The sequence below is a fragment of the Lathyrus oleraceus genome, chromosome 3, assembly GCF_024323335.1.
Source record: "Lathyrus oleraceus cultivar Zhongwan6 chromosome 3, CAAS_Psat_ZW6_1.0, whole genome shotgun sequence".
NCBI classification, from domain to species: domain Eukaryota; kingdom Viridiplantae; phylum Streptophyta; class Magnoliopsida; order Fabales; family Fabaceae; genus Lathyrus; species Lathyrus oleraceus.
This window is the reverse complement of record NC_066581.1, coordinates 237419578-237432896: the sequence shown is the minus strand read 5'-3', so window position 1 is coordinate 237432896 and position 13319 is coordinate 237419578. Positions and strand designations below refer to the sequence as shown.

General features: G+C 40.7%; 2 protein-coding genes across 2 annotated transcripts in view; both read left to right on the top strand.

Annotated features, from left to right (window-relative positions):
- Positions 1 to 3565: 3565 nt before the first annotated feature.
- Positions 3566 to 4468, top strand: LOC127126575 (uncharacterized; the record flags this gene model as incomplete). The annotated part of the gene is made up of 1 exon (XM_051055521.1): positions 3566 to 4468. A coding segment is annotated over exon 1 (903 nt), but the record flags the coding sequence as incomplete, so codon positions are not given.
- Positions 4469 to 9820: 5352 nt separating this feature from the next.
- LOC127130631 (uncharacterized) overlaps positions 9821 to 13319 on the top strand; it is a 96677-nt gene continuing 93178 nt past the window's right edge. The window contains exon 1 of the mRNA XM_051059602.1: positions 9821 to 10724. Within this exon, the coding sequence (XP_050915559.1) occupies positions 9821 to 10724 (904 nt within the window). The remainder of the gene's footprint in view (positions 10725 to 13319) is intronic.

Here is a 13319-nt window from a genome sequence, read left to right as displayed (position 1 = left end):
GATGTCACAAAGCAATGAACAAATGATTATGAAATGATATACAAGTAATGATGATAAATTCACAAAGCACACATAAGCAAATATGCACAGATGAATCAGGTAAGCAGACAAACAAGTCAATTAGCACACACTATATACAATCAATTAGGCTCAAGCAAGGTTAGGCTTTACAACCAACTGGAATGGGGTATTTTGTGCTCTTAACCCTAACATTGAGAGTTAGGGTGAAGCAGATGAAATGGAGATGAGGGGTGTACCTCATAGCTCTTATCCCTGGTCAGGGAGAGCTTTGATCAATGGAAAGTGTGGGAGTTCATAAAGTTGGAACTCTTCTCCATAAATGATTGACTCTATAAGATCTTGGGTTATTATTCACCATGCATCAACACATGGTGTGATCAAGGTGAATGACACACTGAGTAGCAGGAGATGGCTTACACATCTCTTTTATCTACCAATTGCCTCATAAGAGGACTTTTCCTGCTTGGCACAAAGTTAAACAAGCACAAACATTACCTCTTAAGGAGGGCTTCAGACAGGTGCCTGCCAAAGTAACATGGCAGGTCTTCCAGACTACATGAAGATTAGAGATTATACCTAAGTGGTTAAGCAACCAAGCAAAGCAAAGTTCAAATGAACTTAAAGCAACTTAAGAATTTTGAAGCTATTTGGGTGATTGTTGACAGATTGACAAAGTCGGCCCATTTCATTCCGATCAGAATGGATTATCCGTTAGAGAGATTAGCTGAGTTGTATATTGAGAAGATTGTAAGTTTGCATGGTATTCCGTCGAGTATTGTTTCGGACAGAGATCCTAGATTTACATCGAAATTCTGGGAAGGTTTGCAGAAGGCTTTGGGAACTAAACTGAGATTGAGCTCTGCATATCACCCGCAGACTGATGGTCAGACTGAGAGGACGATTCAGTCATTAGAGGATCTTTTGAGAGCTTGTGTTTTGGAAAAGGGAGGTGCTTGGGATTGTTATTTACCTTTGATTGAGTTTACCTACAACAATAGTTTTCATTCGAGTATTGGTATGGCACCGTTTGAAGCTTTGTATGGTAGGAGATGTCAGACACCTTTATGTTGGTATGAGTCCGGTGAGAGTGCTGTGGTTGGACCGGAGATTGTTCAACAAACTACGGAAAAGATTAAGATGATTCAGGAGAAGATGAGAATTGCTCAGAGTCGTCAGAAGAGTTATCATGACAAGAGAAGGAAGTCACTTGAGTTTCAAGAGGGAGATCATGTGTTTCTTCGTGTTACTCCGATAACTGGTGTTGGTCGAGCTTTGAAGTCAAAGAAGTTGACACCTCGATTTATTGGTCCTTATCAGATTTTGGAGAGGATATGAGAGGTAGCCTATCGTATCGCTTTACCGCCGTCACTTGCGAATTTGCATGAGGTTTTTCATGTGTCTCAGTTGAGGAGGTACATTCATGATCCGTCGCATGTGATCCAAGTAGATAATGTACAGGTGAGAGATAACCTGACTGTTGAAATATCGCCTATGAGGATTGAGGATCGAGAGTTGAAGCAGTTGCGGGGTAAAGAGATTGCCTTAGTGAAGGTAGCTTGGGGAGGACCAGTAGGTGGCAATGTGACTTGGGAACTGGAGAGTCAGATGAAAGAGTCTTATCCGGAGTTATTTGCTTGAGGTATGTTTTCGAGGACGAAAACTCTTTTAGAGGGGGAGGGTTGTAACACCCCGAATAAAATAAGGCTAATTATTTAATTTGAATTAATATAATATTTATTAATTTAATTAATTAATTGGAAATATTATTGGATTATTATTATTATTTTGGAAAATATATAAGTTGGAATAAGAAAAAGGGTTTTCATTGTTGGTAAAGAGTTTTACGTGAAAAAGCAGAGAAGCGATAGAAAAGTGGAAAAGGGCAAAGGGGAAGAGCAAGAGCAGAGGTTGAAGAACGGAAAGGCTTGAAGCTCAAAGATTTGCCGGATTAACTCAGGTAAGGGGGGTTTATCGTCGTTTGATGGGTATTATAGATTAACATGTCATGGGTAGTGATAGCCGTTGAATTGACCCTAATTGGGATTATGAATGCTGGAAAATTTCGTTGGATGAAACTGTGTTTAGGCTGTAATTGAATATGTGTTTGGGTTAGTTGTGAATTTCCGAACGTATGGCTTTTTACGGAATTGGAATCGGAGGTCCGGAAGTCCTCCAACGGCGGAAAATGCGGAGAACTCTGCATTCTGCCTTGTGTTAGCGCAGGGACTGCTGTTTTGCCTGCGTTAACCGGTTAACCCAGGGTGTTAACCGGTTAACACTGTTATAATTTGTGAAAATGTGCTGTTTTGCCTGCGTTAACCGGTTAACCCAGGGCGTTAACCGGTTAACACTGTTGCGTTTTGCCAGAAAATGTATTTTTGTCCTGCGTTAACCGGTTAACCCAGGGCGTTAACCGGTTAACACTGTTGGAAATTGGAAAATTTGATATTTTAATGTTGTGGACATAATTGGTGATTGGCTTATTCTCGTTGATTTCGATGAGTAATTTTGTTGAGTTTATGTTATGCAGTGTTGATATAAATATGTTGATAAGTTGTGTTAAGTTGTTGAAAATACTGAGTTGTAGGCTTGAAGAGCCAACGTTGATTATAAGTTGATTATGTTGAAAACCTTGTTGTGTTGCTGTTATTATTATGTTGTCGGGATTTAAAGTCGTGTATGCCATGTACATTCATATGCATTAAGTCGGAGCTTTGCTCACACCACGTTGGCCTGGATTGGCAAAAATCGGAGCTTTGCTCACACCACGTTGGCCTGGATTGGCAAATTTTAAGTTGAAAGTTGAAGGCTTATGCCTTGATGCCCACTAAAATGGCAATGATTTTAAGTTGGGAGTTTTACTCCGAATGGTACCACATGCATGACGAGTCGAGTCTCATTTGAGTTGCATTTTATGTCGTTATTGAGTTGCATTTTACGTTGTTATCGAGTATGATATTTGAGTTGATGTGCCGTTACTGAATGCATGATATGATTAGGGTGATTAACGTGAAATTTTACTTAACATAACATGATAATTTATAATGTGTGTTATATCGATTGAGGAACTCACCCTTACAACTATTTTTCAGGTAACGAGCAATGAGTTGAGTAGAAGCTAATGCTTGGAGTCTAGTGTAGTCTACGTAGTGGGTCGTGCTCTGATAGATGTAACATCGGGACGGGATGTTTTAATTGTTTATTGTCGGTTGTTGAACCATTTTTCATGTAATACGTTATATGTTTTGAATAATTGGTTGATTTCTATCCGCTGCGAATTATGCAAACAAAAATGTTTATTTGATTAAATAAAGAGCATGACAGTTTTTATGGTGTGAAATGTTGTGTGACACCCTTGGTGCATGATTACTCTGATATAAATATTGTTGTTGTTATTAACTAATTGGGGTATTTTAGAAGGGTGTTACATTAGTGGTATCAGAGCAGGTCGGTCTGTCCGGCCAGTTGTCGTGTCGTTACTGTCTAACAATTGTGTAATTGTTACTAGTCTAACTTTTAAGTTGTGTTGTAGTGATAAGTTGGAATGGCTGGAAGGAATGACGCTGCAATGGCTGCCGCAATGCAAGCAATGGCACAAGCTGTGCAGAACTTGCCAAATGCTGGTGGTGATGCTGGATCACGTAGCTTAGCGACTTTTCAGAGAGAGAATCCGCCGGTGTTTAAGGGGAAGCATGATCCAGATGCAGCCTTGGGATGGTTGAAAGAGATTGAGAGAATCTTCCGTGTTATGGATTGCACTCCAGCTCAGAAGGTTCGGTATGGTACTCACATGCTAGCAGTCGAAGCTGATGACTGGTGGCTAGAGACTCAAGAGAGGTTGACCGTGGCAGGTGAAGTCATTACTTGGGATGTATTCCGTAGGGAATTTCTGAGGAAGTATTATCCGGAAGATGTCCGTGGTAAGAAAGAAATTGAGTTCCTTGAGCTGAAGCAAGGAAACATGTCTGTCACTGATTATGCTGCAAAATTTGTGGAGCTGTCCAAATTTTATCCTCATTACACTGGTGCTGGTGCTGAATTTTCAAAGTGCATCAAGTTTGAAAACGGATTGCGCTCTGAAATTAAGAAGGCTGTTGGGTATCAAAAGATACGCATTTTTACTGAATTGGTTGATAGCTGCAGGATATTTGAAGAAGACAATAATGCTCATTACAAGATTGTCAGTGACCGCAGAGGCAAGCAACATCAAAATCGTGGCAAGCCGTATGATGCTCCAGCTGGAAAAGGGAAGCAAAGAGCTGCTCCGGCTCAGAGGGCTAGTGGGGGAGGTGCTCCTGCTGGTATAGTTTGCTTCAAATGTGGTCAGGCTGGTCATAAGAGTAATGTATGCACTGCTGAAGTAAAGAGGTGTTTTCGCTGTGGTAAGATTGGTCATGCAATAGCTGATTGCAAGCACAAGGAAGTGATTTGTTTTAATTGTGGCGAAGAAGGGCATATTGGAAGTCAGTGTCAGAAGCCAAAGAAATCTCAGACAGGGAGGGTGTTCGCATTGACCGGAACTCAAACCTCCAGTGAGGACAGACTTATCCGAGGTACGTGTTATATTAATGGCTTTCCTCTTGTAGCTATTATTGACACAGGTGCGACTCATTCCTTTATATCTTTGGATTGTGCTGTGAAACTTAAGTTAGAGATATCTGAGATGTTTGGTAGTATGGTAATTGATACTCCTGCGAAGGGTTCAGTGACTACTACTTTGGTTTGTTTAAATTGTCCCTTGAGTATTTTTGGTAGAGACTTTGGGATGGACCTAGTGTGTCTTCCACTAGTGCAGATTGATGTTATTCTGGGTATGAACTGGTTGGTGTTTAACCGAGTTTCTATCAATTGTTTTGATAAGACGGTGGTCTTTCCTGAGATTGAGGAGGGAAAGAGTTTGTTTCTATCAGCAAGGCAAGTAAATGAGGAAGTAGCTGATGGGGCAGAGTTGTTTATGCTGTTAGCGACTTTGGAGGCTAAAGATAAACTGGTGATTGGCGATCTAGCCGTGGTGTGTGATTTTCCTGATGTGTTTCCGGAAGAAGTGAACGAATTGCCGCCAAAGCGTGAAGTGGAGTTCTCGATTGATTTGGTACCTGGTACTAGGCCGATATCGATGGCTCCGTACCGTATGTCTGCTGTTGAGTTAACTGAATTGAAGAGTCAGTTGGAAGATCTGTTGGATAAGAAATTTATTCGTCCGAGTGTGTCACCGTGGGGTGCACCAGTGTTGTTGGTTAAGAAGAAAGAAGGTACTATGAGGTTGTGTGTGGACTACAGGCAACTGAATAAAGTGACGATCAAGAATCGGTATCCTTTGCCGAGGATTGATGATTTGATGGATCAGTTGGTTGGTGCAAGTGTGTTCAGCAAAATAGATTTGAGATCTGGGTATCATCAGATCCGTGTGAAAACCGAGGATATTCAGAAGACTGCTTTCAGAACAAGGTATGGACATTATGAGTATTCTGTAATGCCTTTTGGTGTGACTAATGCGCCTGGAGTATTTATGGAGTATATGAATAGGATTTTCCATCCGTACCTAGACAAGTTTGTTGTGGTGTTTATTGATGATATTTTGGTGTATTCGAAATCTGAAGAAGAGCATGCCGAACATTTGAGAGTGGTTTTGGAAATTCTACGAGAAAAGAAGTTATTTGCTAAACTATCCAAGTGTGAATTTTGGTTAGAAGAGGTTAGTTTTCTTGGTCATGTGATTTCAAGAGGTGGTGTTGCTGTTGATCCTTCTAAGATAGAAGCGGTATCTAAGTGGGAAGCTCCGAAGTCTGTTGCTGAGATTCGAAGTTTCCTTGGTTTGGCTGGTTATTATAGGAAGTTCATTGAGGGATTTTCTAAGTTGGCGTTACCATTGACGATGTTGACTAGGAAGGGGCAAGCGTTTGTTTGGGACTCAAAATGTGAAGGAGGTTTCCAAGAGTTAAAGAGAAGGTTAACTACTGCTCCTATCCTGATATTACCGAGTTCGTCGGAATCATTTGAAGTTTACTGTGATGCTTCATTGTTGGGTTTGGGTGGTGTGTTGATGCAGAATAAGCAGGTTATAGCTTATGCTTCAAGACAGCTGAGGGTTCATGAGAGGAACTATCCGACGCACGATTTAGAGTTGGCAGCTGTGGTATTTGTTCTGAAGTTATGGAGGCATTACTTGTACGGGTCAAGATTTGAGGTTTTCAGTGACCATAAAAGTTTAAAGTATTTGTTTGATCAGAAAGAGCTGAATATGAGACAGAGAAGATGGTTAGAGTTTCTGAAGGATTATGACTTTGGTTTGAATTACCATCCGGGTAAAGCAAATGTAGTGGCTGATGCGTTGAGTCGGAAATCATTGCATATGTCTATGTTAATGGTTAAGGAGTTGGATTTAATTGAGCAGTTTAGAGACTTGAGTTTGGTGTGTGAGAGTACTCACAATAGTGTTAAATTGGGAATGTTGAAGTTAACAAGTGGTATTCTGGATGAGATCAGAGAGGGTCAGAAATCCGATGTGCTTTTGGTTGATAAGTTGACTCTAGTGAATCAAGGTCAAGGTGGCGAATTCAGAGTTGATGAAAATGGTATTCTGAAATTTGGTAAGCGGGTGTGTATTCCGGATGTTGCCGAACTTAAGAAGAGTATTCTTGAAGAAGGACATCGTAGTGGGTTGAGTATTCATCCTGGAGCTACGAAGATGTATCATGATTTGAAAAAGTTATTTTGGTGGCCGGGAATGAAAAGAGAAATTGCTAGTTTTGTTTATTCTTGTTTGACTTGTCAGAAGTCAAAGATTGAGCATCAGAAGCCGTCTGGGCTAATGCAACCGTTGGCTATTCCCAGAGTGGAAATGGGATAGTATCAGTATGGATTTTGTTTCTGGTTTACCGAGGACAATTAAGAATTTTGAAGCTATTTGGGTGATTGTTGACAGATTGACAAAGTCGGCCCATTTCATTCCGATCAGAATGGATTATCCGTTAGAGAGATTAGCTGAGTTGTATATTGAGAAGATTGTAAGTTTGCATGGTATTCCGTCGAGTATTGTTTCGGACAGAGATCCTAGATTTACATCGAAATTCTGGGAAGGTTTGCAGAAGGCTTTGGGAACTAAACTGAGATTGAGCTCTGCATATCACCCGCAGACTGATGGTCAGACTGAGAGGACGATTCAGTCATTAGAGGATCTTTTGAGAGCTTGTGTTTTGGAAAAGGGAGGTGCTTGGGATTGTTATTTACCTTTGATTGAGTTTACCTACAACAATAGTTTTCATTCGAGTATTGGTATGGCACCGTTTGAAGCTTTGTATGGTAGGAGATGTCAGACACCTTTATGTTGGTATGAGTCCGGTGAGAGTGCTGTGGTTGGACCGGAGATTGTTCAACAAACTATGGAAAAGATTAAGATGATTCAGGAGAAGATGAGAATTGCTCAGAGTCGTCAGAAGAGTTATCATGACAAGAGAAGGAAGTCACTTGAGTTTCAAGAGGGAGATCATGTGTTTCTTCGTGTTACTCCGATAACTGGTGTTGGTCGAGCTTTGAAGTCAAAGAAGTTGACACCTCGATTTATTGGTCCTTATCAGATTTTGGAGAGGATATGAGAGGTAGCCTATCGTATCGCTTTACCGCCGTCACTTGCGAATTTGCATGAGGTTTTTCATGTGTCTCAGTTGAGGAGGTACATTCATGATCCGTCGCATGTGATCCAAGTAGATAATGTACAGGTGAGAGATAACCTGACTGTTGAAATATCGCCTATGAGGATTGAGGATCGAGAGTTGAAGCAGTTGCGGGGTAAAGAGATTGCCTTAGTGAAGGTAGCTTGGGGAGGACCAGTAGGTGGCAATGTGACTTGGGAACTGGAGAGTCAGATGAAAGAGTCTTATCCGGAGTTATTTGCTTGAGGTATGTTTTCGAGGACGAAAACTCTTTTAGAGGGGGAGGGTTGTAACACCCCGAATAAAATAAGGCTAATTATTTAATTTGAATTAATATAATATTTATTAATTAATTAATTAATTGGAAATATTATTGGATTATTATTATTATTTGGAAAATATATAAGTTGGAATAAGAAAAAGGGTTTTCATTGTTGGTAAAGAGTTTTACGTGAAAAAGCAGAGAAGCGATAGAAAAGTGGAAAAGGGCAAAGGGGAAGAGCAAGAGCAGAGGTTGAAGAACGGAAAGGCTTGAAGCTCAAAGATTTGCCGGATTAACTCAGGTAAGGGGGTTTATCGTCGTTTGATGGGTATTATAGATTAACATGTCATGGGTAGTGATAGCCGTTGAATTGACCCTAATTGGGATTATGAATGCTGGAAAATTTCGTTGGATGAAACTGTGTTTAGGCTGTAATTGAATATGTGTTTGGGTTAGTTGTGAATTTCCGAACGTATGGCTTTTTACGGAATTGGAATCGGAGGTCCGGAAGTCCTCCAACGGCGGAAAATGCGGAGAACTCTGCATTCTGCCTTGTGTTAGCGCAGGGACTGCTGTTTTGCCTGCGTTAACCGGTTAACCCAGGGTGTTAACCGGTTAACACTGTTATAATTGTGAAAATGTGCTGTTTTGCCTGCGTTAACCGGTTAACCCAGGGCGTTAACCGGTTAACACTGTTGCGTTTTGCCAGAAAATGTATTTTGTCCTGCGTTAACCGGTTAACCCAGGGCGTTAACCGGTTAACACTGTTGGAAATTGGAAAATTTGATATTTTAATGTTGTGGACATAATTGGTGATTGGCTTATTCTCGTTGATTTCGATGAGTAATTTTGTTGAGTTTATGTTATGCAGTGTTGATATAAATATGTTGATAAGTTGTGTTAAGTTGTTGAAAATACTGAGTTGTAGGCTTGAAGAGCCAACGTTGATTATAAGTTGATTATGTTGAAAACATTGTTGTGTTGCTGTTATTATTATGTTGTCGGGATTTAAAGTCGTGTATGCCATGTACATTCATATGCATTAAGTCGGAGCTTTGCTCACACCACGTTGGCCTGGATTGGCAAAAATCGGAGCTTTGCTCACACCACGTTGGCCTGGATTGGCAAATTTTAAGTTGAAAGTTGAAGGCTTATGCCTTGATGCCCACTAAAATGGCAATGATTTTAAGTTGGGAGTTTTACTCCGAATGGTACCACATGCATGACGAGTCGAGTCTCATTTGAGTTGCATTTTATGTCGTTATTGAGTTGCATTTTACGTTGTTATCGAGTATGATATTTGAGTTGATGTGCCGTTACTGAATGCATGATATGATTAGGGTGATTAACGTGAAATTTTACTTAACATAACATGATAATTTATAATGTTTGTTATATCGATTGAGGAACTCACCCTTACAACTATTTTTCAGGTAACGAGCAATGAGTTGAGTAGAAGCTAATGCTTGGAGTCTAGTGTAGTCTACGTAGTGGGTCGTGCTCTGATAGATGTAACATCGGGACGGGATGTTTTAATTGTTTATTGTCGGTTGTTGAACCATTTTTCATGTAATACGTTATATGTTTTGAATAATTGGTTGATTTCTATCCGCTGCGAATTATGCAAACAAAAATGTTTATTTGATTAAATAAAGAGCATGACAGTTTTTATGGTGTGAAATGTTGTGTGACACCCTTGGTGCATGATTACTCTGATATAAATATTGTTGTTGTTATTAACTAATTGGGGTATTTTAGAAGGGTGTTACATTAGTGGTATCAGAGCAGGTCGGTCTGTCCGGCCAGTTGTCGTGTCGTTACTGTCTAACAATTGTGTAATTGTTACTAGTCTAACTTTTAAGTTGTGTTGTAGTGATAAGTTGGAATGGCTGGAAGGAATGACGCTGCAATGGCTGCCGCAATGCAAGCAATGGCACAAGCTGTGCAGAACTTGCCAAATGCTGGTGGTGATGCTGGATCACGTAGCTTAGCGACTTTTCAGAGAGAGAATCCGCCGGTGTTTAAGGGGAAGCATGATCCAGATGCAGCCTTGGGATGGTTGAAAGAGATTGAGAGAATCTTCCGTGTTATGGATTGCACTCCAGCTCAGAAGGTTCGGTATGGTACTCACATGCTAGCAGTCGAAGCTGATGACTGGTGGCTAGAGACTCAAGAGAGGTTGACCGTGGCAGGTGAAGTCATTACTTGGGATGTATTCCGTAGGGAATTTCTGAGGAAGTATTATCCGGAAGATGTCCGTGGTAAGAAAGAAATTGAGTTCCTTGAGCTGAAGCAAGGAAACATGTCTGTCACTGATTATGCTGCAAAATTTGTGGAGCTGTCCAAATTTTATCCTCATTACACTGGTGCTGGTGCTGAATTTTCAAAGTGCATCAAGTTTGAAAACGGATTGCGCTCTGAAATTAAGAAGGCTGTTGGGTATCAAAAGATACGCATTTTTACTGAATTGGTTGATAGCTGCAGGATATTTGAAGAAGACAATAATGCTCATTACAAGATTGTCAGTGACCGCAGAGGCAAGCAACATCAAAATCGTGGCAAGCCGTATGATGCTCCAGCTGGAAAAGGGAAGCAAAGAGCTGCTCCGGCTCAGAGGGCTAGTGGGGGAGGTGCTCCTGCTGGTATAGTTTGCTTCAAATGTGGTCAGGCTGGTCATAAGAGTAATGTATGCACTGCTGAAGTAAAGAGGTGTTTTCGCTGTGGTAAGATTGGTCATGCAATAGCTGATTGCAAGCACAAGGAAGTGATTTGTTTTAATTGTGGCGAAGAAGGGCATATTGGAAGTCAGTGTCAGAAGCCAAAGAAATCTCAGACAGGGAGGGTGTTCGCATTGACCGGAACTCAAACCTCCAGTGAGGACAGACTTATCCGAGGTACGTGTTATATTAATGGCTTTCCTCTTGTAGCTATTATTGACACAGGTGCGACTCATTCCTTTATATCTTTGGATTGTGCTGTGAAACTTAAGTTAGAGATATCTGAGATGTTTGGTAGTATGGTAATTGATACTCCTGCGAAGGGTTCAGTGACTACTACTTTGGTTTGTTTAAATTGTCCCTTGAGTATTTTTGGTAGAGACTTTGGGATGGACCTAGTGTGTCTTCCACTAGTGCAGATTGATGTTATTCTGGGTATGAACTGGTTGGTGTTTAACCGAGTTTCTATCAATTGTTTTGATAAGACGGTGGTCTTTCCTGAGATTGAGGAGGGAAAGAGTTTGTTTCTATCAGCAAGGCAAGTAAATGAGGAAGTAGCTGATGGGGCAGAGTTGTTTATGCTGTTAGCGACTTTGGAGGCTAAAGATAAACTGGTGATTGGCGATCTAGCCGTGGTGTGTGATTTTCCTGATGTGTTTCCGGAAGAAGTGAACGAATTGCCGCCAAAGCGTGAAGTGGAGTTCTCGATTGATTTGGTACCTGGTACTAGGCCGATATCGATGGCTCCGTACCGTATGTCTGATGTTGAGTTAACTGAATTGAAGAGTCAGTTGGAAGATCTGTTGGATAAGAAATTTATTCGTCCGAGTGTGTCACCGTGGGGTGCACCAGTGTTGTTGGTTAAGAAGAAAGAAGGTACTATGAGGTTGTGTGTGGACTACAGGCAACTGAATAAAGTGACGATCAAGAATCGGTATCCTTTGCCGAGGATTGATGATTTGATGGATCAGTTGGTTGGTGCAAGTGTGTTCAGCAAAATAGATTTGAGATCTGGGTATCATCAGATCCGTGTGAAAACCGAGGATATTCAGAAGACTGCTTTCAGAACAAGGTATGGACATTATGAGTATTCTGTAATGCCTTTTGGTGTGACTAATGCGCCTGGAGTATTTATGGAGTACATGAATAGGATTTTCCATCCGTACCTAGACAAGTTTGTTGTGGTGTTTATTGATGATATTTTGGTGTATTCGAAATCTGAAGAAGAGCATGCCGAACATTTGAGAGTGGTTTTGGAAATTCTACGAGAAAAGAAGTTATTTGCTAAACTATCCAAGTGTGAATTTTGGTTAGAAGAGGTTAGTTTTCTTGGTCATGTGATTTCAAGAGGTGGTGTTGCTGTTGATCCTTCTAAGATAGAAGCGGTATCTAAGTGGGAAGCTCCGAAGTCTGTTGCTGAGATTCGAAGTTTCCTTGGTTTGGCTGGTTATTATAGGAAGTTCATTGAGGGATTTTCTAAGTTGGCGTTACCATTGACGATGTTGACTAGGAAGGGGCAAGCGTTTGTTTGGGACTCAAAATGTGAAGGAGGTTTCCAAGAGTTAAAGAGAAGGTTAACTACTGCTCCTATCCTGATATTACCGAGTTCGTCGGAATCATTTGAAGTTTACTGTGATGCTTCATTGTTGGGTTTGGGTGGTGTGTTGATGCAGAATAAGCAGGTTATAGCTTATGCTTCAAGACAGCTGAGGGTTCATGAGAGGAACTATCCGACGCACGATTTAGAGTTGGCAGCTGTGGTATTTGTTCTGAAGTTATGGAGGCATTACTTGTACGGGTCAAGATTTGAGGTTTTCAGTGACCATAAAAGTTTAAAGTATTTGTTTGATCAGAAAGAGCTGAATATGAGACAGAGAAGATGGTTAGAGTTTCTGAAGGATTATGACTTTGGTTTGAATTACCATCCGGGTAAAGCAAATGTAGTGGCTGATGCGTTGAGTCGGAAATCATTGCATATGTCTATGTTAATGGTTAAGGAGTTGGATTTAATTGAGCAGTTTAGAGACTTGAGTTTGGTGTGTGAGAGTACTCACAATAGTGTTAAATTGGGAATGTTGAAGTTAACAAGTGGTATTCTGGATGAGATCAGAGAGGGTCAGAAATCCGATGTGCTTTTGGTTGATAAGTTGACTCTAGTGAATCAAGGTCAAGGTGGCGAATTCAGAGTTGATGAAAATGGTATTCTGAAATTTGGTAAGCGGGTGTGTATTCCGGATGTTGCCGAACTTAAGAAGAGTATTCTTGAAGAAGGACATCGTAGTGGGTTGAGTATTCATCCTGGAGCTACGAAGATGTATCATGATTTGAAAAAGTTATTTTGGTGGCCGGGAATGAAAAGAGAAATTGCTAGTTTTGTTTATTCTTGTTTGACTTGTCAGAAGTCAAAGATTGAGCATCAGAAGCCGTCTGGGCTAATGCAACCGTTGGCTATTCCAGAGTGGAAATGGGATAGTATCAGTATGGATTTTGTTTCTGGTTTACCGAGGACAATTAAGAATTTTGAAGCTATTTGGGTGATTGTTGACAGATTGACAAAGTCGGCCCATTTCATTCCGATCAGAATGGATTATCCGTTAGAGAGATTAGCTGAGTTGTATATTGAGAAGATTGTAAGTTTGCATGGTATTCCGTCGAGTATTGTTTCGG